General features: G+C 43.5%; 1 protein-coding gene across 1 annotated transcript in view; it reads right to left on the bottom strand.

Moving 5' to 3' along the window:
* Positions 1 to 6: 6 nt before the first annotated feature.
* LOC122533799 (nuclear receptor coactivator 6-like) overlaps positions 7 to 27,631 on the bottom strand; it is a 156,325-nt gene continuing 128,700 nt past the window's right edge. Inside the window, exons 4-7 of the mRNA XM_043663862.1 lie at positions 13,946 to 14,162; positions 6,509 to 6,657; positions 1,363 to 6,384; positions 7 to 1,144 (exon numbers count right to left, since the gene is read on the bottom strand). Coding sequence (XP_043519797.1) covers positions 260 to 1,144; positions 1,363 to 6,384; positions 6,509 to 6,657; positions 13,946 to 14,162 — 6,273 coding nt within the window. The 3' untranslated portion in view covers positions 7 to 259. The remainder of the gene's footprint in view (positions 1,145 to 1,362; positions 6,385 to 6,508; positions 6,658 to 13,945; positions 14,163 to 27,631) is intronic.

Raw genomic sequence — 27,631 nt, 5'->3', positions numbered from 1 at the left:
AATAATAATGCTAATAAAAAAAAAAAAAGGAAAATGAAGAAAAATAAACGGGAGCCGAGCGTGGCTCGGCCACCGTGGAAACGTCAACACGTAAAACAGAATAACGTTAAATACAAATTAATTACAAAACTTAATATTATTCATAGATGTGAAACACGCGTAGTACTTGTGCCCTTGCGGAGAAGGGAATGCCACTGGTTGGAAATTGGAAAGAATGTACAGAAATTAACGAATCGAGCCCGATGCGAAAGAAAGATGCTCAATCGTCCGACGACGAGTCGGTCTCCTCACCGTCGTCAACCTCTTGCGCATAGACGAACTGATTGTAAATGTATGGGTTTATATAGGCCTGTTTACTGGGCGAGTAGTTCACGACAGCAATGCCGTTAGGATCAGACTTATAATTGTACAAGTGTGGATAGAGACCCGCCGGCGCAGCGACGCCGATATTTACAAATTTCTGATAACTCTCGGCCTGCGGACAGTACGAAATGCCAACGTCCTGATTCTCCAAACACCTCTCCACCGAATTTTGATCGGCTCCGTCGTCCCGCTGCGAAACGTGCGAGACCTCCATGATCCGATCGGTCTCGCCGCAGGGCTTCGAATCGAATTTCATTACGTCGGCGTAATGCGCACGATCTGGCACTAACGCTTGCTGTCGATAAACGTTCGTATTGGGAGCACAATGTTGACTATGATAGAGGATCGGCTGGTAATGACCGTGACCTACGACCGGCAACGTGTTAACGTCGACCTCTGTGTAAGAGACGTCTGTCATTTCTTTAGTGACGTTTCTTGGGTGATCTTCGACAGGTGAACGGTCCATTGTGTCTGAATATATGGAATGATTTGGTGATGATGTATCCATATATTCCTGTGAGTCAGCGTATGTGTTTTCAGGGTGTGTCGTATCGGCTGGCTGGTGCATGTCTGTTAGAGTTAGATGACGGTTGACCTGCTCTACATGGGTACCAACCTGGATCCCAGTAGTCACCGTCGACTCCACGTACGTCTTTCCGTGAAGACCCGGCTGACTAAGCGTAATCTCTTTCGTCGTGATACCCTGAATCCTCCAATCTTCCGAGGCCACCGGCACGTCGCCCGAGTCCGGTTCGCTGCTCGACACGCAATGAACCATCGGCTGCAAAACGCAAATTAAATATATTTATAAAAAAGTTCCACGATCAACGATAAATAAAGCTCGATACGTGTACGTAACTTTTACATATGAATTTCAACGTCTGTTGTGTAATTCCGTTTCGCTCTTGTTTCGCAACTTATGCAATATTTTAGCGGAACAGAGGAAATCAGATAATCATCTTTCGCAAAGATCGTTGAACCGTTTAATCTATCTATTACCGTGGACGACGAGTGATGTCTAGCAGTGATGGGCGGCGCGGGCGAGGCCGCTCCGTGCGTCGTGGTGTCCACGGCGGGGCTGTTCGACCTCTGGCTGTTCCCCGGGCTGTGCGTGGTGGTGTCCGGCGGCGATCCTTGCCTCATCATGGCCGACTGAGCCATGTTCGCTTGATTCGCGGCCGTTTGAGTGGAAACGGAGTGTCGCGCCATCAGCGGGCTGTGTTGATCGCTCTGTTGAGCCGTTTTCTCGAGAACGGTCGTGCTGCTGCTGGCGAGAACGTACTGCTGCTGCTCGACGTTCTGCTCCGAGGACGGTGAGTTCACGCTGCTCTTCGGCGACGTGGGCGCTTTTCCCTGAATCATCCCGGAGCTCAGTATGTACGACTGATTGTGATCGATGTTGAGCGACGGGTCGACGGCGGTACCGTTCGAAGCAGCGGCTTGAAAGTTTGGTATCTGATTGTTCGACACCATGGTCGTTTGTTGCTGCACGATCGTCGTGTTCTGCTGGACGAACGTGGTGTTTTGCTGATTGGGCGCCGACGAGACAGCGATGTTCTGCGTGGTCCCGCAAGGCACCATCAACGTCTGCCCGTTCATCTGTATGAACTCCTGCTGACCCTGCATGTTCGTAGGTCGGACCTGCGAGGCGTTGAACGTCACCTGCTGGTTCGGGCTGACGTTCGCCACTATCGGGCTCAGTTGATTCCCAAACGACGTCGTCCCGTTCACCAGGAATTGGCCGCTGTTCGGCGAGAGGAACTGCGCGCCGGGGCTGTGCTGTTGAATGATCTTGCCGCCGGTTGCCTGCGGCGCCCGAATCACCATCCCGGCAGGACCAGCTGCCAGAATGCTCTGACTCGGATTGAATATACCGCCGTGGCTCTGCACCGGCGTCAACACGTTCTGGCCGTTCACGTTCTGTATCTGCAACTGCATGCCGATGTTTCCTGTATCCTGCAGCAAGGTCGCTGTCCCGTCGGCGGACATCACCATACTTCCTATGCCAGGGACGATGAACTGCTGGATCGTGGGGAAATTTTGGACCATACCGGCCGCCCCGTTCAAAAGATTCACCGGCTGCAGAAGATTGATTTGCTGAGCCGGTTGAGGATTCGCGATGATTTGCTGGGCGTTGAACTGAGCGGACGTCGCGCCAGCCTGGCCGTTCATTACCAATTGTGCCGGTGCACCGCCCTTGCCAGGGACGATCGTCAACGCCTGCAACATCGGGCCGCCTATGCTCTGGGTCTGGAAGTTCTGCTGGGCAAAGTTCGACTGCGACTGCATCAGCATGCCAGCGTTCTGTTGGGACGAGGCGATGTGCAACATCGAGGCCACCGTCTGCGGGTTCGCCTTTCGCTTCTTGTACGCTTTCTTCTTGCTCATCGCCGACTCCGGCGACAGCAACGCCGGCTGCCGATTCACCATTCCCTGGCTCGCGCTCACGTTCCTCGCGACGTCCTGATTCGCGTCCAGAATCGACTGGGCATTCTGTATCACGTTCCCGGTCGCGACCGTTAGATGCGGTATTTGAACGTTCTGGCCTATGCTGTCCATCGTCATGACGCTCGGTTGTATCAGCACGGGTGTCTGAATCGTGTTGACGAGCACCGTGGGCTGGCCAATGACTTGCTGAGCTACGCCCACCGCAGGGATCACCTGGCTGACAGCTCCTGTCACGCTGGTGACCATAGGCGACACCGACAACGGCGGCATCGAGTTCGAGTTGGAAATGATTTTCGGAGGAGGTGGCGCCATCACGCCGTTGATCCCCGATCCCGTGCTGGCCATTATAAGCTGGCCACCGTTCGACACCAATATGTGACCAGGAGGCAAGGTCGAGCCAGCAGGATGTTTCAATATCCCACCGGACGTAAGAACGTTATGAACTTGAACGTTGGACTGAGGATGTTGTTGCGCCGGTTGTTGTTGTTGTTGTTGCTGCTGCTGCTGCTGCTGCTGTTGCTGGCTCTGAGGTTGGACCGTTGGTGAATTGGTACTGGCCTGAGGCACCTGTATACTACTGACGACGCTTTGAACCATCTCCAACGGCGATTTCGACACGCTTATCGCTATCGATGGCTGACTATTCGGAAGCGAGGTCGTGGCAACGACGGTGGTTGGTATGTTTGTCAAGGTAGTGGAGGACGCTTGATGTTGCGGCTTGTTCGAGAGTATGTCTGGTATAGCGGGATTCGGTATCCCGGAAGGTGTGTTTATCGAAACCGTGGCGGTGTTCGCTCTTCCAGCCAGCACCGACGTGATGGTGTTACTGCTAACCGTGTGCCCGCTCGCCATCGTCGTTATCACCGACGAGGTGCCAGCGAAATGATTCATCGGTACTCTCGAGACCGCGTTTACAGTGTGCGGATGTGGCTGGTAACCGTCCAACGACGACTGTCTCGTTGTCTGCCTCTTCGCGATCATGGGACTTTCCGAGCCGGAGGTGGATGCTTGCGACGACGCCGCGCTAGAAGGAACTGCGTTCGAGCTCGTTGCGGCAGAACAGGGCGTTTCCGCGCGTTGCTCCGACGCAACGTTGCTCACCGAGGACTGCGAGGGTTGCTGAGCCTGAGGCGTTAACGGTTGACCCGACGGCACCTGACCGGACGCGGAATGCGACAGAGGTGTCGGTGGTTGCGAGTAACTGTGCGGCGTCGACGGCTGCGACGAGATGAGACTCTGTGGCGTCGCCGGCTGCGATATCCCGGGTGTCGACGAAGCTGGCGTGTCCGAGTTCGCTGGACTGTTCGTACCGATCGGGGATCCGTGACTGGTACTCACGGTACCTCCCTGGATCGGTCTCGAATCTGCTTGCTGCTGACTGTTCTGATACTGTTCGCCGAACGTGGACGACGTGACAGGATCCTCGCGTTGATCGGAATGCATCAGGTACTGACGTTGCATCTGTTGTTTATACTGATCCTGCGCGTACGACTGAGTGTCGGCACTGGTGACGCAGCCCTGGCAGGGACTACTCTCCGAATCTGTTCCGCCGCTGCTCGAAGTGGGTGTCATGCTACTGTGCACAACGACGGGCGAGGTGGCGTGATTCTTCACCGAGTTGAACGTCGACGTACTCGTGGGGCTGGCGCCGGAGGAAGGCTTTGGTTGCGGAAGATAAGCGTTGCTAGGCAAATGCGATCCGTGACTCGTCTGCGGTGTTTTCGAATTATTCACCATTCCCACCTGAGAGCTACTGACACCGGTCTGCCTCGATATCGTGCTGTTCAACAGAGCGGTCTGCTGCGCCAGGTAACCACTCGGATCCTCCAGAAACGACGGCCCGCTGCTGTTCACGGTCGAGCCTATTTGATTACTGTTCTGTTGATTCTTCTCGTTGAACTCGTCGACCGGACTGGAGGCCGACTGATCGAGGCTGTTGCTCCGAACATTGTCCGTAACGCTGTGCTGTCGCTGTTTCTTCACCATTATTTTGCTCGACTTTGCCTTCTTCCGTGCCACTTCGTCGGTCCATGTGGACGTTTGTGGAATGTGATGATGCAGAGGCGGGACACGATCGAAGGAGTTGCAAGTGATGTTTTGAACCGTGACGAGGGAAGGCTGATGAGTGCTCGAGGCTGACCGATTCTGCTGCCAAGGTGGCGTCCTCGAATTGAAATGCACGTTACCGGGTTGTCCGTTTGGTCCCATTCCAGACTGCGCTTCGACAGCGTGATTGGTATTCGGGCTTCTTCCCGCTACGTTAGGTAAAGCGTATTGTTGTTGATGTTTAACATCGACGACAGTTCCTTTCGAACTGTCGAAATTCCTCGCAGGATACTGAACCTGATTCTGAACGTACATTCGTTGCATACTTTCGTGCGAGTTGTTCTGTAAGTTTCCATTTTGTACGATATGGTGACGCTGTATCGCGTGATTGTGCAACAGAAGCTGTTGCTGCTGCTGTTGCTGTTGTTGTTGCTGCTGCTGTTGTTGTTGTTGCTGCTGCTGCTGCTGCTGTTGTTGCATTTGTTTCGCGTTCAAATCTTCATCCGTCACAGACGGAGTACGATTGTGCCTGTTCTGCATGTCAGCGGCGCTCATCATAGAAGCAGGAGGAGTTTGTTGCTGCATCACGTCCAACGAATGATGATTCAACTGTTGATTAGGATACTGAGATTGCACGCACACCTGAGGTACTGGTTGTTGGTGCTGATGCTGCTGTTGCGGCTGCAGTTGCTGTATTTGCATTTGAAACTGATCCGTTGGTTGCGCCTGCATCACGTGTTGATTAGGCTGATGCTGCTGCGTTTGGTGCTGCAGCTGATGCTGATGAATTTGGTGCAACTGCGAATGAAGAGCAGACTGGGCCGTTACTTGCGACGATTGCATGTGATGCACATAATTCTCCGACGAATGCTGAGGATTGTAGTTGCCCGATTGTTGATCAACTTCTTGAACCAAATGCTGCTGTTGTTGCTGTTGTTGTTGCTGCTGTTGCAACTTGTGTTTCTGCATTTGTTGCAGATGCAATTGCTGTTGCTGTTGCTGCTGATTCAAGTGTTCCTGTTGTTGCATCACGTGTAACGGTTGCTGACTTAATTGATTAAGGTAATGGGGAGCCTGCTGTTGCGTCAGTTGATTTACGACTGTATCCTGATGCTGCTGCTGCTGTTCGTGTTGCTGTAAAATCTGCATGTGTTGCATTTGCTGATGGTGAGGCAGCAACTGTTGAGGTTGCTGTTGCTGCTGCTGCTGCTGCTGTTGGGATATATGTTGTTGCATAAGTTGCTGCTGCTGTTGTTGCTGTTGTTGCAAAATAAGCTGTTGATGTTGCTGCTGCAGCAGCTGTTGTTGCTGCTGAGTCATGTTGTTAAAATTAGCACTCTGTTGATTCATGATCAGCGAATTTCCCATCAACATCCCCGACATATTATGCTGACCTAACCTTTGCTGAGGACTTCTCGTTACACAGCCATTTATGTCTTGCGCTTGCGAAGGCGAGTTTATCGTTTGATGGCACAGCTGCTGATTGCTTTGCTGCACTTGTAAATTGGGAATCGCAATAGGCCACACCTGAAATATGAAAAATACCCACGTTACGCTCGATATAATCTCAATTATCAAATCGTCTGACGATACAATTACTTTCTCTTTACCTAGACTGGACTTTGATTCGAATTAGCACATGTCACGTTACCTGCGATCCATTTGGTACCGGCGACCCCTGCACTCCAGACGCCGCAACGATAGCTCTTTCGCGCTGTGCCATTAGTTGCGAGACCGAGACACCGGAGAAAATGTTTCCAATACCCCCTATTTTCCTCTTCTTTTTCTTGTTGAGGCCATCTGAAAAGCAAAACGAAACGCTGATCTCTCGTCATTGGGTAGTCAAATGTAGCAAGAAATCGCATTAATCGCTAATGGAATTCCGTGGAGCACGTCGCTCTCGAAGGTCACGGGAAATTAAAATGCGGCTCATTTCCCTAACTCTAATTTTATCCTTCCACTTGTTATTCAAGCGCTGCTTCGGGCTTCTTAATGAACGAGTGTTCCATTTGAAGTCCCACCGCAAGGTTAAATCCCATTTAGCGTAACAATTCCAAGATTTGTATCCGTTTCGTTCCGCTGTCTCCCTCTCTCGTTCTTTTTTTCTTTTCTTTTCTTTTTTTACTTTCGTAAAACGAACCTTTTCCCAATCTTCTGTTTCAATTTCGAGTTTCAAAGGTAAATCGTGAACGTGATTTCTTTTTCAAGCGCAGAAAACTGATGTAGGTACGATTACGAAAAATAAACGTCGAATTATGCTGATTTGTACTTTGACGCATTCAATTGATACTTGTCGCTTAACGGAAACTGTTAGACGATAATTTCAACAAAATTAAATATATATATATATTAAATATTCGTAGACTGAGAGAATACAAGTGAAACAATTCGGAAATTGGAGCAGATTTCCTTGCTGCTTAAAAATACGAACGCGAGCGAATTGAAGAAAAGGGAAAACGAATAACTGTTTGACTATTTCTGATCGAAGCTGTACAGTCTCGCGCGGCCGCAACGTTGGACAAGCTGACATAACAAGCGTTCGCGCTGCGGAATTACCTTGATTTACGAGGATAACAGAAAGCAGAATGGCAAAAGGGGGGTGGGCGAAAGGGATGGTTTTCAATGGGCGGTCTTTTATCCGCGAGCCTACGGCGGATAATTATTCTCCGCGGCTTCAATGGGGAAAGAGAGACAATTCGGAAGCCATTGGGGGAAGCAGGACAGGGAGGAGAACGAGGAGAAAGTGAGATTGGGCGAAAGAGCGGGCAGATGTAATAACGAATCCAGCTAGAAGCAAGGCCAAGTTGTCTGCAACGAACGACGGCAGTTTAACCCGATTTTCAAAGGAAGGGCGATGAAAATTTGCGTAAAATCTCCGAAGCGTTTTGCGGCTTTCGAAGGGAGGTTCGCGCCAAATCGCGTGAAATCCTCTCTCCCTTTATCCCAGAAATCTGCAGTCAATGGCTGTGAGCGTTGCCGCCATTTAAATCTGACGAGAAGGACGAAACGGGAACCATCGAAAGACGGACGTCGCAAATTCAATCGCAAGAGAAAATTACGACGGCAGCTTTCGTCGCTCTTTGTCCGATATCGTTGGCAATGTTTCCTTACTTTCGTGCAAGTTTCATCCGTCGAGGCTAAATATCGATCGAAACGATCAAATACCAAATGATAAGGCGAATGATCAGTTCTTCCTCGACGCACGACTGAGGGGAACTCAGAAATAATATGCTAACCAAAGATTGTTCCCATAGTTCTCGAGCAAGTCTCGCGATGCAGCTGCAAGTTGCGAACTCGGCGTCAGCAGAGATATCGACAGAGGGACGACCAATCGAACCGGACGAACGATCATAATTACAAGGATCTTCCGGCTGGAGAAGCGAAGCGAAAGTTCTGGCTGACGGCGGGATTCGAAGACACTCGAATCACACTGGAAATCCAATTTGAACGTCGGCCAAGGCCTACTCGCCCGGTAGCTCGGTCATGACGATCCCAGCGTGGACCGGACGTTACGACGTGGCCGAGCCGTTGATGCGGACTAAACGGAAGCGGGGTAAAATGCGCTTGCGCGACCACAATAGGACGTCGGCCGAGGACGAAGCCGGAGGTGGCTTGGAACGGTGTCGGCAGAAAAGGGAAGGGGGGAGAGTGAACATCACCCCGTGTCGGGGCAGGCGCAAGAATCACAACTGGACACAGACGTTGGACCGCAGTTCCTCTTCTCTCTCTTCGGCCATTCGGAGCTCCGTGACGTCGCGCCTCTTCGTACGAAATTAACCCTTATCAACTCTCTGTCTGCCACTACCACCACCGCAGCCGCCAGCCAACACCATCACCACCACCACCACCACCACCGCCACTACCACCACCACCGTTGCTACCACCTATTCTGTCCTCGTTCTCCTTCCTGTTCTGCTACCCCCACCCCGGGGGCCAGTCTCGTCCAAACTAACATCGTCGCGTTGACGTCGCTGGCAGCGAATGGTGAGCGGATTCTTTCCTTCTCCCGGGACTTATTGATCGCCCCAGACGATAAGAAGACACGAGCCGGCCGATTGGTCCCTCTTCCGGGGATGTCTAGCTCGCCTTCTCTCTGCTGCGAAACCCTCTTCAACACACCGCGCCGCGAGAGGAGAGAGAGAGAGAGAGAGAGAGGAAAGCTTCTGTCCCGCGTACGGATTTCAACCGAATGCAAATTTGTGGATCGTCTGAGGATTTACCCTCCGATGACGAGTGGAGCTTTAAAATTGTCTGGGGGCAACGAGCGCGTCGCAGGGACGCGCGATGCCAGGAATTAGACTGATTTCGTTACCAATCACTGTTTTCGGCATTCGGTACAGATTTCACGCGTGTTCGTTCCTTTGAAGCAACGAGGTCGAGGGGTTAGGTTTAATTTAATATCCTCGAAGAAAGGTGAAATCGATCGCCTGACGGAGAGAGAGAGCTTGTTTGCCACGGAAAATTGCTCACCATAGTCAAGGGCGAACGCGATCGATTACTCGTCACGTGCCTGCGTGTCAGAAAAACTGATCGTCAGACGGGATGTTTTCTCGCGCGGGGCGTGAAAGTCAATAGGCAAGTCGCGGAACGAATTACAGAGAGAGCGGCTTGCGCGCTCTCTCGTCTGCAACAAGAAATTGAGCGCGTATTAACCTCTTGCGCTGGAATGACGTACGTCGAGAATTTTTTGTCCCAAATTGCAACATTTTCACAGTTTTACGTATATTTAAGTGTAACCCAGGCGAAACAAATGACAAGTTTATCACTTCTTAATCATTTTTATCCAGTGATATCGTATCGACGAGTTCAAAAGAAAAAGAAAGCGACAAATTGTTGTTTGGTCACTCGTTATGGTCCGCGCAACCAGTTGTCAGCGCAAGGGGTTAGAAAAAGAACAGCGCATGAACCAAATGTTCCTCTCGTAGTGATTGTGAGCGGGATTACTATCGCAACCGACTAGTCATCGAAACTAACATGTTTCATACTCCTGATGTAATATCAGTACAATATTAAATTAATTTGTGCAATTAATTTATCTGTGATAAGTAACCTCAATTCAATTTTAATTTATCTGTAATAAATAACCTTGATTCAATTCTAATTTATCTGTAATAAATAACCTCGAATTTAATTTAAAATAAGAATTGAAAAATTTAAAATACGAGGTATTTGAATTTAATTTAACCTCTTGCGCTGGAATGTTTTGTCCCCAATTTGCAACATTTTCACAGTTTTAAGTGTATTTAAGTGTAACCCAGGCGAAACAAATGACAGGTTTATCTCACTTCTTAATCATTTCTATCCAGTGATATCATACCAGCGAGTACAAAAGAAAAAGAAAGCGACAAATTGTTGTATACGGTTTGGTCACTCGTTATGGTCCGCGCAACCAGTTGTCAGCGCAAGGGGTTAGAAAAAGTACAGCGCATGAACCAAATGTTCCTCTCGTAGTGATTGTGAGCGGGATTACTATCGCAACCGACTAGTCATCGAAACTAACATGTTTCATACTCCTGATGTAATATCAGTGCAATATTAAATTAGCGTTAAATTAATTTGCGCAATTAATTTATCTGTGATAAGTAACCTCGATTCAATTTTAATTTATCTGTAATAAATCACCTCGATTCAGTTCTAACTTGTCTGTAACAAATAACCTCGAATTTAATTTAAAATAAGAATCGAAAAATTTAAAATACGAGGTATTTGAATTTAATTTAACCTCTTGTGCTGGAATGTTTTGTCCCAAATTTGCAACATTTTCACGGTTTTAAGTGTATTTAAGTGTAACCCAGGCGAAACAAATGACAGGTTTATCACTTCTTAATCATTTCTATCCAGTGATATCGTACCGACGAGTCCGAAAGGAAAAGAAAGCGACGTGTTATCGTATACGGTACGGTCACTCGTTATGGTCCGCAATCAGTTGCCAGCGCAAGTGGTTAAAAACGAAAGTAAATTCAAACGACGAGTCCACCGACCAGCCGTCGGAATTCCATTAATAGCGAGTCTCGTTTCTCGTTTCTCGGCCGTGTCCTCCCTTCGCCGTGCACGTAAAAGCCATTTCCTCGGGGCTGAATCGGTGCAAAAACCGAAAAGAAGAGAGCGAAGAGAGAAATGAAATCGACTTTCGTTATTGAGACCCCGGTGGATTCGTGGAAGAGCGACGACGATAAAGATTCATTCGATTCCTCTCGCCCCCCTTCCCATCCCCACCCTGCGGGGCTTATTCCTTTTATTTTCCACTCCCCTCGTCCCGCGGAGGTGGTGTGTGTTTGCACACCACGCGAAACGTATTACCTCCGCCGTTGAAATGCCCCGACAGAAAGGGAGAAAGATGGCGTGAAACGAGAAGTGGGAGGGTGGACGTTTTCTCAGACCGTGTCGTTTTATATCACCGGAAAATTGGAATCGAAGTGAACGCTATCGTCCATGTTAAAACGATCCTGCAAAGTATCACGGTAACACTGCTGCCTCTACGTCTATGTACGATAACGAAATAAATCTCTGGATAAAAGTTGCATCGAACGATTTCACGTGAGATTTTTGTTGGAAAGAAAATAAAGAGCGGCGAGGAAATAATACTAAATTCACAAATATCTTTTAGTATATAGATAACGATACAAAATAAGAAACGAATGGGTATATATGGGTATATATCCACGAGGATTCGTTCTAGCTCTCACACACATACGACACGGTCACTCTCTCTACGATAGCTCTCTATGAAATCTCTAAAATGTACTGGCATAACTGTCTCAATCGTTACCGATCCACATACACACACATAAATATCCGCACTCTCGACATGCCAACCATCACTTCTTCCTAACGATTTTTGAATGAGATTCAACTTGAACAACGAACGAAACATCGCGACGAAACGTCGCGAAGAACTACAGTCCGCGAAAAAATTAAAGTCGGCGAGAGTTTGAAGAACGAGAGCTGGAAAGACAAAGTGAAACGCAAAGTTGGAAAGTTAGGCGAGCGGCCGATTAAGAATCAGCAACGTGGTTGTCCTTTAAATCCACCACCGGACGGCAGAGAGCAGCGGGACGATCAAAATACACTGGGCGAGTCTCAATGCAGAGAGCCAGGGGCCCATTGTTTCCCATCCCCGTCGGAGCCTCTCTCGCTCTGTGTGCACAGACTCGCTCGAAATAACAGTCGTTTAATTAGCGACGCGATGAAGAAAGGAAAAGGGCGAAAAAAAGGGAATGAAGAAGCAGAGGAGCCAAAGGGTAGCGAACGGGGAGGTTAGTGAGAGAGAGAGAGAGAGAGATGAAAAAGAGCGAAAGTCGGTCTTGCTCTCTCGGTCGGTTATAGGATTTAGTAATGAAATCCGGACGGGGGGAGGTTTAGCCGCCACGGTGATACATCATTCCAACCCTTACCACCCCCTTCGGGTTTCCAACGCCTCCCACACGGTTCCTACGCGTTTCTACGCGTTCGCCAACTCCGCTCCTTTTTTTCACCGTCACATCGGCGAGCTTTAATGTCGGCCGGTCCGCGCGCGAAAAGGAGAACGAGAAAAAGAGGGTGGAAGAGGGGGGGATGTGTCGGAGGCAACAGACCCCCGCTAATGTCGCAATTTCGTCGTTCCTTCTCTTCTTCCCGGCGACTTTTTTTTTCACCCCGGTTCCCTGCGCCCTAATGATCACGACGACTCGCTCGGCCACCGCGCGCGATGCACGGAGGGAAAAACTTTTGGTCGTCCTCCAATAAAAGTTTTCGCCCCCGCCGCGTGTTTTCTAGTACGACGGTGAATAAACGTTCCCGGCGATTATGGCGCGCCGCTCTGACTACCGGAAACTGGCGGAACTTTGTTAATACGACGGATCGATGGGAAAACTTCTTCCGAGGGGGAGAGGGAGGGGGAGATATATATCAACGGCGGGGGAGGGGGAGGAGAGGTGGAGGAGGATGTGTACGTGCTCGGTCGGCCCCCGCGAACGCCGCTATACGTGAGATTGATTGGCGAGTATGTATAATGCGATCGAGTTCGACGAGTTCGTGGCTCGTTCCCAGGAAGAACCTGCCAAGAAACTTTTCCTTCCCCCGGGGGAGAGTTCTGATTTTGATCGATCTTCATTCCTCTCCCCCCTTCTCCACCGCTGCCGGATAAAACCCTCCCTCTTGGCTGGGAAAAATTCTTTCCACGCGATTTTCCTTGCCAGTCTGATCGTGAAATACCTCTGCCCCTTTAATTGGAGCTAACTCGAGATCAGGCGTAACTCCGAATGCGAAGTTTACACTGTTTGTGCTTTTCCTTCTGATCAAGTTTCAAGAGGGTTCCTCCCGGTGCAGCTAAGAAAAACTTACGACGTTATTTAACTCCTTCTGTGCAAACGTCGATCTACTCTGTCGCGGGGAAAAAAAAAATAAAAAAAAAATAAAACGAAACAAAGGGGGGCGATGGATCGAAATTAATCGCGATAGGGAACTGGCACGCGCAAGTTTACACTGTTTGTGCTTTTTCTTCTGATCAAGTTTCAAGAGTGTTCCTCCCGGTGCAGCTAAGAAAAACTTACGACGTTATTCAACTCCTTCTGTGCAAACGTCGATCTACTCTGTCGCGGGGAAAAAAAAAAAATAAAAAATAAAAAAAAAAATAGAACGAAAGAAAGGGGGGCGATGGATCGAAATTAATCGCGATAGGGAACTGGCACGCGCAAGTTTACACTGTTTGTGCTATTTCTTCTGATCAAGTTTTAAGAGAGTTCCTCCTGGTGCAGATAAGAAAAACTTACGACGTTATTCAACTCCTTCTGTGCAAACGTCGATCTACTCTGTCGCGGGGAAAAAAAAAAAATAAAAAATAAAAAAAAAAATAGAACGAAAGAAAGGGGGGCGATGGATCGAAATTAATCGCGATAGGGAACTGGCACGCGCAAGTTTACACTATTTGTGCTATTTCTTCTGATCAAGTTTCAAAAGGGTTCCTCCCGGTGCAGCTAAGAAAAACTTACGACGTTATTTAACTCATTCTGTGCAAACGTCGATCTACTATGTCGCGGGGGGAAAAAAAATAAAACGAAACAAAGGGGGGCGATGGATCGAAATTAATCGCGCAAGGTCACGCTCTTACCTTTCCTGGCTTTGTCTGGCGAGGTGGGCGAGTCCGCGTTCACGTGAATCGCGGTTACCGCCGAGCCGCCGGTCGCCGAGGAGGAGATCGCCATTGTACAAGACGCAACAGGACTGCCGGCCGCCGTTGTTGGCACCAGAAGTTTCCTCTTATGGTTGCACAGCTTGGTCATCTCCCGCGTCTTGCCCTGATCCGGACTCCAAGGTCGTGTCGCAACCTGAAACAGAAGAACGACGCACCGAGTCGTTGGTTACTCGTTCGGTGTAACGAATCAATAGCAGTAGATGGAAAAAAAGCAACAGAAAAACAAAAAGGAAAAAAAAGATACGCTGGATGATTCTGAATTCGCGGTCGAGTATTGCACGATCCCCCGTTTTATTGAAAATATAAAACTGTCAAATCCGCCGCAGAGATCGCAACGACGTCGTATCGAGAGAGAGAAAGAGCTTTGGCTTAGAGAATTTTTCAGGTCGGTGTGTGCGAACAAACACGCAAAGCCCGCCGGCCACGTTCATTATAACGCCTGCTGTCGGCGCGAACATTCCGCGTGGCTGGGCGAGGATTCTTTTTATCGAAACGACACCGCCGTAAATCGAAGAATCGCACGGATAAGCGGACAAATAAAACACACGATCTCGCGGATTTTATTACAAAAAAAAAAAAAAAAAAAAAAAAAAAAAACCCCCCGCTGTGTCTCGCGGGTTTTTGGGTTTCCAGAAATTNTGCGCCGGTCAGTCTCAAACCCACCGATCCACGCGAGCCTTAACCCTTAAAAAAAAAAAAAAAAAAAAAAAGAAAAAGAAGAAAGAAAGAAAAAAAAAAGTTCCAAATATCCTAGTATAACCGGTCACCGATCGCCCGCCAGCTAAAGGTACAGCGTAGTATCTAATAACACCCGAGTTAGACTCTCGCCCTCAAGCCAACCAAACAAATATAGTTCGCATACGATTATTACAATACGAATTCTTAAATATCAACTCTTATACTCTAACGATAGAATGATAATAATAGGGTTGTGTCTCGGCTGAGAGAAAACCGCCCCGAGGCTCGCGAAAACGGCCCACGGGGGGAAAAAAACCGTCGCCGGCTATGCGTGTGTGTACGTTTCTTTTTATTTTTTTTTTTTTTTGTTCACTGTGTACGCCAGATAATTAGCTTCTCCTCTTTCCAACATATACCTCTTTCTTTCTTTTTCTTCTCTTTGCTCTCCTTTACGTTTCACGATTTCCCTCGTGTTTCCTTTTTTTTTTTTTTTTTTTATCTTCATCGCGATCGACGATACACGCTCGCACGCCGTGAAAGCAAGAAGGTGACGGCGCTTGCTTCACGGGATGATAACGATTTCTGTTGTTACACAAAAACGGCAATCGTCGAATAGTTTGCTGTGAATGAGAACCAGGCGTCCTCGCAATCGTCGACAATGAATCATTGATTGAAACAATTGACGGGCCACGACGACCACGGTTTCAAGCTACCGTGAACCTGTCGAGATCGGTAAATGATGGTTTTAGGACACCCTGTTGGCGCGTGCTTTAATTGCTAATTACTTTAAGTGGAAGTTTTGTTGATCCGACTGACCAACTTCTCAAAACGAATTTTCATTCAATTAGGCGTAGAAATTAATTCGATGTCTTTTTTTCTTGGATAGAAATTGCTTTTCTCGCTGAATTCTTACTGCAAAGATGTCGAATTAATTTCTACACCTAGCAGGTTACCTTTCTTGAAAAATCATCTTAAAATTCAACCATATGGTGATTAAAACCAGGGAAATTAATTACGCGAGTTTCTCTCCTTTCATTCTTTAAATTAAACTTGATAAAACAAAGAATTAAAATTAGTTTGCTTCCTAAACATTTCAATTCTTAATAAGTTTAAGATTTACGATTAGCATACGAGTTTCAAAGAACCTTCTATTAAGATTGTTACAAGTTACCTCCGGTGCCGAGGTAAACTGGATAATTGGACTGTAAGAAGAGTAAATATCGCTGAACGTAGCTAAATAGGATTCGTTGCGAATTACACTCTCTCCGTGGAAGTTTGTCTATCTTAAGTGTTTACTTAGAAAATATCTAAATAGGATGCAAAGCGGAAATTCCATTTTACGCTGCAGCCTGAAATTCTCGAAATGAGAGACCAATTCCAGTGGCAGTAAAAAAAAAAAAGAAAAAAAAACACTCATTATTTCTCATGCCTGAAAATGCTGCTCCTATTTTGTTGCATTTCGTGTTGTGTATCATTTCCAAAAAAAAAAAAAAAAAAAAAAGAAAAAACGCCTCGCTGTGTCTCGCGTGTTTTTGCGTTTCCAGAAATTCGTCAAATCCATCCAGTTGTGTCCATTTACGAGCATGACGAGCAAGTGCACGTAACGTCAGCTGTCAGTCTTGTAATTTAGTCCTGTATATACAGGGTGGGCCGGAATTCGCAGTACAGCCGTACAGGCGGTGATTCTACGTCAAAAAGTAAGAAAAAAATTTGGTACAACATTTTTCTATCTGGTGCTCTATCTGGTTTATCGAGAAAATCTACTTTAAAGTTTGTTCATCTTTGAGTTTCTACGCAATTCGTTGTTAGAGGATGTATCCTTACTTACTATAAGAAGCATGATTTTCCAACATGACGGTGCACCGTCAGATTATACGAGGGAGGTTAAAAATTTTTTAAATCAAACGTATTCGTGTTGCCTCTAGATTTCCTTTTATGGGAGCATACCAAAGAACAAGTTTGCAAAGACAATATTTCAAATATTGCACATTCGAAGCGAAAGATTATAGAGAGATTAAGAAAGATCAGCTTACATTCTGTTCAGATATCATTAATTCGTCGTGCAAACTTAAGTATGCAGGAACGAGGAGGACATTTTCAACGATACTTGCAATAGTGTACTGTATTGTAGTATTGCAACAGAAAGTAGTAATAAGGAATAAGAAATTAATTATCAGTAGAAACACTTTGTGCTGCTTTAACCACACAATAAATAACGTTTCTATCTCGGACAGAGACAACCACGGTAGAAGAACAGACAACTAAATCATCCACAAAGATGAACAAACTTTAAAGTCGAGTTTCTCGAAAACCGAAAAATGTTATGCCAAATTTTTTTCTCATTTTTTTGACGTAGAATCACCTCCTGCTCGGTTGTACTGCGAATTCCAGGCCCACCCTGTATATCAATCGCGGTGAAGAACGAGTTGATGCCCGAAAGAAGGCTCACCTTACAGGCAGATAAACTTTGGCATTCGTTCAAACCCCCGAGACACGCGGGGTTGATAGAGATTGACTACAGAGGCGCAGACAACGTTGAAACAAAGAGGCAGAATCACGTAATGAAACGAGTTGTTTCTGTGACCTACTTTGCCTGGCCACGAAACAACGACGACCATGCGGAGCTGCATCCGCGCGTAAGCAACGTCGATGTATTATGCATCAGAACAGTTTAAATTCCGGTTATTGGAACAATTCGGCCGACGTTTCGATGATTATCCAATTGCGCGTAATTGCAGTCGCGCAAATGTGTCTCCGCCAATCGCAAACAGCCTGATTCGCAAACAGCTCGCAGTAGGTATTTATTCGCGTGTGTCAGACAGCAACGAGATTGGTTAGAAATTTAAGAGGACGCGTTAGTTTTTTCAAGAATCGAGATCTATGTCTGTCAGCATCGCGAAGCTTGACCCATTGTCACGCTCAATCGAAAATTAAACGTAATTAGCGAAATCTCAAACGGTAATCAATCACCGCTGCGGACGTTGCAACGATGGCTATTGTTCATCACTGTCGTTCGCTGATTACTCATCACGTATTTACGCGTTTGGTTATTAATCTGTTACAGCACGGGGTTTCGACGAACGCGAGTAAATACAGATTGATATTCAAACGATACAAACTATCATTTCGAAAGTGGTGTAAGTTGATATTGATTATTGAAAAATGATAACTCGTTGAATCATTTTTCTTTTCCAAAGTGGACTTTTATCATTTCCAAAAAAAAAAAAAAAAGAAAAAGAAAGGTACATTTTTTCTCTTTGTAGTACGGTGATAACAAGTTATCAAACAATCACATTCGTATCTACAAAATATGAAAACACTTGCGTGTACTTTTCCTGGCCATTTTATTTTCCCAATTTTTCATTCCAAGGATATAAGAAAACATAACTGTAAAATAAGCATGTTTAAATAATATACGACTAACGGAATATGTAATTGTTGGATCAGCATTCACTTACTTTCAAATGAGATTTGCTGGAATTATGGTCGATAAAATTTTTCCGGCCGCCTATAGGCGCCTCTCGTGTCAGCGGAAGTAGATTAAGCGCCTATCGGCGCCTACAGTATTGTAAGAGCAATTTTTAAGTATTATAAGCGTAAATTTTGGGCGCCAACAGTGGTCAAAGGGTTAACGAAGCAACACGGCGTTGCAACTCGGTCGAAAGATTGGAACGCGTTGCGAGAATGACAGAAACGATCAGAAATGAACGACGCCCACGCTTTAATCCTCCGACTGCCGTGCCGGAGTCATTTCTGACCCGTGTTGAGAGCTACTCGAGTACAATAACGGACACAGTGATAGGCGCTGCTTGTGTCAGTAACTGAAATCTGATTGCACTAACGGACGAACGCGAATGTGACTAACACGTGTCCGCCAAAGTGCCGAAATAATAAAGACTGAAGACAAAAGACGAAAGAAATCAGTTTCTGGTAACGCTCTGAGGAGGAAAGACGAGTGCAGCAAATCGAAGCGATTTCTTATTTCAAAGTTTATTTTATATTTTAGTATTTTTATTATTGTTTTAGTATTTCAGCATTGTATTTTAGTATTTAGTATCTATAGTATAGTTTGTGCTATTTTTGTTTTTAGTATTTAATATTTTATATTATTTTTGTATTCACTATTTAGATCTTAGTTCTTAGCACTATTTTAATATTTTTTATTATTTTAATTTACTGTTTTCATTATTATTTTTGTTCTTTTTTATTACTTTTTTTCGTTTATATTTGTTTATATTTGTTTCCATTTGTAGACGTAATGTCTTCATTACCAACCGAGCAATCTTTCTTCGTCTTCTTTCGCTGAATTTGCGAACAAGACGTTCCTCACAATGAACAATCATCAGACAACAGAAGTCTATCAAATAGTGACGCTGAACCCGAAATGCAAGATTCCGCAGTCGAAATGCAAAAAGACAATATATCAGAAACTGTGGATAATGTAGTTCGAGAAAAATCAGAAATTTGAACGTAATTGGCAACGTATTGAACCTAGCAAGGATACAGCGATTGCCTCTTGTCAATGTACAAATATAAATAAATATAACGTTATTATTCATGTGATTATTATTTGTTCCTATATGCTCTTACATGTTCCTTTATGAGTCGGGGGTGTCTGTCACTGTGTTGATACAATATCGGTGAGGCCCTCGATCGTCACTCTGTGTTAATACAGTATCGGTGAGCCGCTCGGGTGATCTAAATATGCATTAGTGGAATATCCGTGTAAATCAGAAATGACCCCGGCACGGGGCTGCGAGGGTTAATGAGAGCCTTAATAAAAATGACGAAGCGACGCGACCTACGTACATACGTCGTCTTATTTACGACGAGTGTGTAACGACGCCGCCGTAAATTGCCGCGGAACGTCACACGGGCTGACACGTAACACGGTTGAAGCCACCGGACGGACCATTACCGGGCATCAGGGCGCCGTGGCCTTCCAGCTTTCCACCTCGGTTTTAACTCTGGCGGCATCGATCATGAGATTCATGAGCATCGGTCGAGCATCTCTCTCTTTTCTTTTTTTTTTTCTTTTTCTTCCTTCGTCTCCCTTGTTCGTCGTTCGCCCTCGTTTGCTCAGGCTCGCCCTTCTGTTCGTGCGCGACGCTCACGAACGTTCGCCAATTATGGCAACGGAGAAGCAGCAGCAGCAGCAGCAGCGGCGGCGGAAACGGGCAGATTATCTGGAGAGTTTCAGAGAGCGAGGTTTTCGGAGCTGCTCGCTTGCGTAACGCTCGCGTCGCCCGGAGGTTGGTACCGATCGGCGACGACCGATCGTTTGTTCCCGAGGATTGCGGGAGATCCTTGCGGTCGCCTTTATTGGCGGTGGTTTCGTGGTGGAGAGGTAACGATACAAGCGAAACGAGAGAGGGAGAGTGGAATAAAGCGAAAGACCGGGCCAGTCCGCCCGGGATTTGCATAACGCCCCGGCCCGATCGCGGGTCGATAACACCGAACCACGAACTTGCATCGATATTTTGATGGTGGGCGCGAGCGTTAACCGCGCCGGGGGTTAATATTCACGCCCCGGTGACTGCCTAATTGGAAGGAAACTAACTTCGACTGGCTAACACCACGAGCCCCGAGCCCCGGTGAGAAATAAATTCCCGTCCAACTTCTGCCAAAGAAATTACCCACTGGCCGGATGTCTTAACACTTTAGGCGCGTATACTTTATCAAGTTTCGTTTCGAAATCGGAAAACAGACATTATTGGATTGGCCAGAAAGTAACTGCCTTCATCCATCAAGGAGAAACGCATGTATCTTGGCCCCCTGGCGCTGGCAACTGTTTCGCGGACCATAACGAGTGACCGAACCCAGTACACAATAATTCGTCGCTTTCTTTTTCTTTTGAACTCACATTATTTGTTCATTTTTATTATTTTTTATTATTTTCATTTTTATTACTTGTTTTTCCTTGAATATTTGAATACTTAATATACTTAAATATACTTAAAACTGAGAAAATGTTGCAATTTGGGGCAAAAAAATTCTCGACGTGTTTAAAGTGTGATTAACTTGATTTTAAATCGCAGATTTGATAGCTGGCTATTTAAGCTTGTTTTGGAAAAGGAAAATTCATGATTTCGCAATTAACGACAACAGTTACGCGAATAAATGGGTGGTTTCACAAGTTAACAATCGTTTGGCGTTTCATGGGAAATCGAAAGGAATCGAATTTTGCTGTACTAAAAACACGATGCAAACTCATAAAAAATTACCTGCAGAGAAGCCTTCAAAAACTACGGCAGTGTCAGAATTATTAGTTTATCAAATTTCATCATTGACAAGGATATCGATTTGTCTCTCGAAGCTGTCTATTGTCCTGACAATATATTTTTATTTCTTACGAAAAACTTGCCTTTCATTTGCACACAAAGAATTTTTGCTCTTAGCTTGATATATATATAAAACGTATATAAAACGAATTAATCAAGCCCTTTCAAATTATAATTACACGGGAAAATTATAAATTCTAAGTTTTCTAAACACCTTCTCGATTTCTTGATAGTTTGTAACACAAAGAAGTACTTCAGTAATTATTTCTTTAAATAGTTCGTTCTAATTCAAGCCATTTCATTCTGAATTCGCCATTACATGGCACTATTAAACAGATAATTGATCACCGTAATCATATAGATTTCTATAAATTAATTATAATGTGGCTATTTATCACGTCAAACGGATAAATTCGTTAACACATGCGTGACTCGAATTGACACCGTTGTCAATGTGACACCTGCAGAGAGAAAAAGACTGCGATAATAATTTAAACTAGTTTTGTAACATTTACGAAATATTACAATTTACCTTCTACACCATTCGCTCGTTACGAATGATACTGTCTACAGAAAATAGGTTTCTGCAAAAAAAAAAAAAAAAAAAAATAAAAAGTGTTTAAATACCCTGTGATTACTCGACTCGGAAGGTTTCGCAACCTGCGCAACGGTAATTGCCTGTAATAGAAAAACGAGAAACTAATTGCACGCGAGGAGACGTAATAATTATCGACAAACTTCTTTGACACAGAAATGGTAAGTAAGTAACGGTAAGTCAACGATCTTTTGATCGCCAGGTTGTATAACCTGGGCCTACAAAATTCTCTGAACGATCACGTGACGTTACGAAGAAGCCCTAAATATTGACAATTTAATTCAGGATAAATAATGTCTGCAACGCCGGGACTCGGAAGAGATCAAATAAGGCGCAATCGTTGTCAAAGAGTACAAAGAACGGCGCCGTTATTTTAATTCGATCGCGCGAATCAAAAATGAAAGGCCCCTTACCATAATTCGACATCTGCAACTGCCACTCGCGTAAAGAACGAATTACGTAAAATGCGCGAGGAATGATATTTTTAAATTCCTTTTTTACAGTCGGCCGATTACTTTTGCCTCGAAACGTCACGCGGACCGGCGGAATAAGAGACACACGCACGCGCACGTCCATAATCCGACCTATGTAATTAAATTTTTCAAGCTACATTTATTTTTCCATCTAACGTTACTTTTTATCGTCAACATTCACCTCGTTTTAACCTCTTGCGCCGGAATGACGTGTCACGCACGTCGAGAACATTTTCTTCCAAAATTGTAATACTTTCACAGTTTTAAGTATATTTAAACATATAAAACAAAATAGGCAAAACAAGATAATAAATTTAATACTTTTCCAATCATTTCTATCCAGTGGCGACGAGTACAGAACGAAAGCGACGAATTACTGTATACTGGGCCCGGTCGCTCGTTATGGTCCGCGAAAACAGTTGCCAGCGCAAGTGGTCGAACCTGCCGTTCAATGAAAACAACCTACCACGTTCGCAATGATCGAAACACGATTCACCAGGGTAAGAACGACGATCCGAAATTGGATTCGGCATTTCGTATATTTCTCCCTCTAATTATCAGAGAAAAAGTGCGAGAAGAGAGAGAGACCCACGCAAGTGCAAGGTCGTCCATTGTTTCCAAGCTTTGAGAATCCATTGGATCCTTCGCCGCTTCCCACGAGCGCATAGCGACGATCATGGAACTGTCGGGTTCGTATTTTTTATTCGCGAAGCGGCAATCGTCGATGAACCGCACGAAGAGAACACATGTGGAAGTTTTGTCGTGGCAGGTTAATTAAGAACGACCTGAATGTACGATGTACGGAGAGGGATTACGCGCATTCGCGGCGGCAGGCCGGCCTTGGCGACGAGAGCCGACGAGTCGGCGTATAATGACGCATGCAGCCGGTTAACTCAATCAAAACGTGTTCCCCGGTCTCTCTATTATACGTTCTCCTTCTGGCCAGCCGCTCTCATCAACGATGATCACCTTAAACGCTAATCTCGTCCACTTGCGCGACACGACGACGCACCGCGATATTGAATTAAATTGCCACACCGGCATGGCGATCGGTTCGATCCTTTCGACATTACGAAAAATGCGCCAACGAACGTCGGATCGAAGGGTTTCTCGCGTCGCAATTTCCCCGGTTGTTTTCGTTTCCCAATTTCGAATTACGAATTGGTGTGTTATTTTCAATAAATAATTTTCGAATGCATAATTTTCCGATTAATACTCTTCCGTATTTGAAAGTAGAACGAGAGTGGGAAATTTGTTATTTGCAACATGACTATCATTCCATTTAATCAATTTAATAAATTCATTAGTTAGAATTATGAATTGATATAAAAAATATATTTTTATTATTATTTATATCTATAAATTTGATTGTAATTGAAATTTCATGATTCCGAGATATTATTCGCGAAATAACATTTGTAGGCAATCATACATTTTATATTAAAGTAATACTAAAATTTAGAATAATTATATTTATTACTAATTTTTTTTTTTTTTGTTTCATTCTTTTGAACACTTTTTCATAGATCAATTTCCCCATCAATTGAAATTAATATAATATGACCTCCTAAAATAATTAAAGTATTTAATTACACTGAAATTCTTTTATTAAATACATTCACTTTAATTACTTCAGGATTTTTTATTACTTTGTGTCATTTATATTTCTTAAAAAATAAATTTTCAAAAAGAATAAAAATATTATTATTTACAATTATTATAGGTTCACATTTTTCTATTATTCAAATAATTGAATATAAAAATGCTACTCTTCAAATATATTATATTATATTATATTATATAAAAATTATATTATATTATATTATATTATATTATATAAAAATTATATTATATTATATTATATTATATTATATAAAAATTATATTATATTATATTATATTATATTATATAAAAATTATATTATATTATATTATATTATATTATATAAAAATTATATTATATTATATTATATTATATTATATAAAAATTATATTATATTATATTATATTATATAAAAATTATATTATATTATATTATATAAAAATTATATTATATTATATTATATTATATTATAGTATAGTATATAAAAATTATATTATATTAAAAAATTATATTGGAAAGTTGCCTGCTACTTGGGAACTGAAGATTGAAAAACTCGCATTGGGAAACGCACGTCAAAGGGAAAAGGGGGCCAGTGGAAATCCGTGAAACGTTGGAGAAGGCGTATCGTTTGCCGCCGGAATTATTTCTCATTACAAACGGCCGCCTTTTGCGAACGATATAATCACGGCAAGCGATGGAGACCGCAGTTTAATCCATTTCCCTGGCAAACTAGACGCCGTTTCACGACAGAAACGACCTTAATACCGCGGCTTTAACGGACCGGTGGCCGTTGTGCAAGCGTCGGAGACAAACGCGGCCCTTTTCTTTTTTTTTATTATCCTTCCTTCCTTTCTCGTTTCTCGTTCGTTTGTACGGATATGCAGCACGAGTAATTGAAAGGCGAGATGCAAGATGGTTGTACAACCTGAACTCGTAGGACCAATGAAAAATGATTGATTATAAGCCACTGTCGTTTAGCGGCGAATTACGAACGGGTATTTTCAATAAATAATTTTCGATTGCGTAATTTTCCAATTGATATTCTTCCGTTTGAAAGTGAAACGAGGGTGGAAAATTTGTTATTTGCGACATGACTACTACTACTCTTCAAATATATTATATTATATTATATTGTATAAAAATTATAATATAAATTATATTAACAGATTATATTATGGTAAAGGACAAAAGTCTGCAGTATTTACATTCACCCAGACTAGATTTCATTCCCGGCTCGTTAGACACAGTTTGCACAATCACGAAAATATCCCGCAATTCATAATTGCGCCGGTATAATAACATTAAATACGATCAAGTGCGCTTAAGTGCACGGCTGTGTTTTAACAATAATACAATAACGTATTTAACGTATTAATGATATCACGGCCGACTCGCATAATGCCCTCGCTGCGATAACATTAACCATTTTGCAATTTGTCTGGGCAAAAATATGTGTTTGCCTGCCGCTCGTTATACGCCGAGTATTCTGTTAAATATATCCTGGTCAAATATGCTCGTCTCTATCTTTGAAATGATTAAAACGACGCTTCCAAACATTGGAACAACAAAATGATCAGGCAACGTTCATTTCACCCGTCCGCGCAATATCCAATTCAACATTATCCCGCATTAATGTAAACCAGATTTACAATCTCCGCCGAATTCCTCTCGAATAGTCATTTCACTCCGCTGAAACAATAATTGGTCTAACAATTAACTCTCGTAGCGTGAAACGTGATTTTCAATTTATCGTTGCAGCGTTGCGAATTTATTCATTTACCCTTGACCGGTAGCATTTCTCTACTTTTTGCTCCTATGAATTATCTCCATGATTATCTAGAAAACCTTCGTCAAAGAAGTTTAATAGAATCGACATGTATTCTATCTTCAAGTACTCAAAATCTCGTTTAATACTAATCTTTGCGTATAATATAATATAAATATAATAATATAATATAATAAATATAAATATAAATATAATATAAATATAATAATATAATATAATAAATATAAATATAATAATATAATATAATAAATATAAATATAAATATAAATATAAATATAATATAAATATAATATAATAAATATAAATATAAATATAATATAAATACAATATAATAAATATAAATATAAATATAATATAAATATAATAATATAATTTTAACATAATAATATAATTTTGCTTTGTAAATATAATTTTTGCTTGAAGCTTGAAGAGCACTACGAGCTGTATTTCCTAGTTCTTCAACTTAAAACTAGTCACGCGTGATTTACTCTGCGCAACTGAATATCCACCAATGGAATTTCCTTCGTTATTCGGTTTTTCGTATTTAGAAATGAATCGCATTACGCGGAAACAAAAGCAAACGCGAATTGAATAAAAATGCCGACGGCTGCGCCGTCAGGTTTTATGCTTTAAGACACAACAAAAATAAAATAAAACGATATTTGCGCTCGTCGCGTATATCGACGATGTTTGAGATTCAACTTCAAACGTATGCACAAAGCACACTCCGGAGGTAGCGCGAACAATATGTATGAATACCAGCCTCGACTCGTGTTTTGCAACTCTAAAGGGCTTTTTAAAACGCGATAACAAGTGATGGACAAATACTATTACACTCGCCATTGTTTCGTTAACAAACATATTACACAGCCGGTCCGCTGTATGAATAAGGAATTACACGCATAAATAAATAACTCGCGCGGGCAACTTTATTATTAATGCGTTCCTTGAATTTTTACTAATATATATATATATATATATATATCATCACATTGCGATTATAAAAAGGGGCGATGGCGGGATTAAACGTTTAGCTGAATGCGGCATATAAGTTCCAAAAGTCTGTAGTTGAGTACGCCAAGATTCTGCTATTTATAGGTACATAAAGCAAGTATGACACTTACGCGTAGTTATTTGTTGTTCAAAGTTTTAAAAAGCTGAACATTACAAATGCGTATGGAAAAAATATTTTCTTTCCATCGAAATGAATATGACGAGTTTGCATTATAGTACATAAAATTTACATTAACTTGCAGTAACATTTTCACACAACAATTTGTTGTGTGAAGTGTTGTTGGTATTTATTGTAAGTAACAAGTAATTTGTATGGTATTTATTAACAACTTGAAGTACAAAATATATTAATATTAATATTTATTAAATATAATATTATTAATATATTATAAATTATAATTATATAAAGCACAATATCATTTAATATTTAATAATATTATATTTTACAATCTGAAGTGATATGTAGTGGCGCCAAGTTTGAAACAACATAGGACTACGTTCTCAGCTAAAGAATTTTAAAATGACGTACAATCAATTACGTTTCCCATCGTAAAAGTGTTCAAAGAAAAAGATGGAACACTTTCGACAGATATCTCGTCGGGTAGCAGCGAACACACGAAAGAAATAAACATCCAGCGCTCTAGAATGGGTATCTTTTCCGTTACCGGTGCACCACACCGCACGGAATTAACGTAACGACGCCATTAGTCCGCGATTTTACGACTTTAATTGTGACGGCCGATCAGAGGGCGAATCCGCGTCGCAAATTGGACCGTCCGCGTAACAATGGCGCGTCGCGTTTCGGTACGTGCGCGCCCGCTCCACAGCCAATTAAACCGATGTACGCTCGGTTGCGAGGAACGCTTTCGACGGGTCGCAATGCTGATCGAGTGTCCGCGTACCGATTGTTTTTCGAGCTGCAGCCTTCGCATTACGTAACGCCGCGCCGCGATTCAATCGCGTACCACACGCCGTGGGAAATTTCGCATACGACCGCGCGCTGCTACTCTCTTGTCCGTCTGCGAGTAACAGCCTCAGATATTTACTCACCAGCCGGCGACGTGTTTTCCCGCGCCGTTCGCCGGAGATCAATCACGAGTTCGCTCCTCTCCAATTCAAAGTCCATTATATTATATATATATATGTTTTTATATTTTATATTTAGTATATATA

Source organism: Frieseomelitta varia, unplaced genomic scaffold (assembly GCF_011392965.1).
Source record: "Frieseomelitta varia isolate USP_RPSP 00005682 unplaced genomic scaffold, Fvar_1.2 scaffold_554, whole genome shotgun sequence".
Classification (NCBI taxonomy): Eukaryota; Metazoa; Arthropoda; class Insecta; order Hymenoptera; family Apidae; genus Frieseomelitta; species Frieseomelitta varia.
This window is presented reverse-complemented; position numbering and strand designations above follow the sequence as displayed.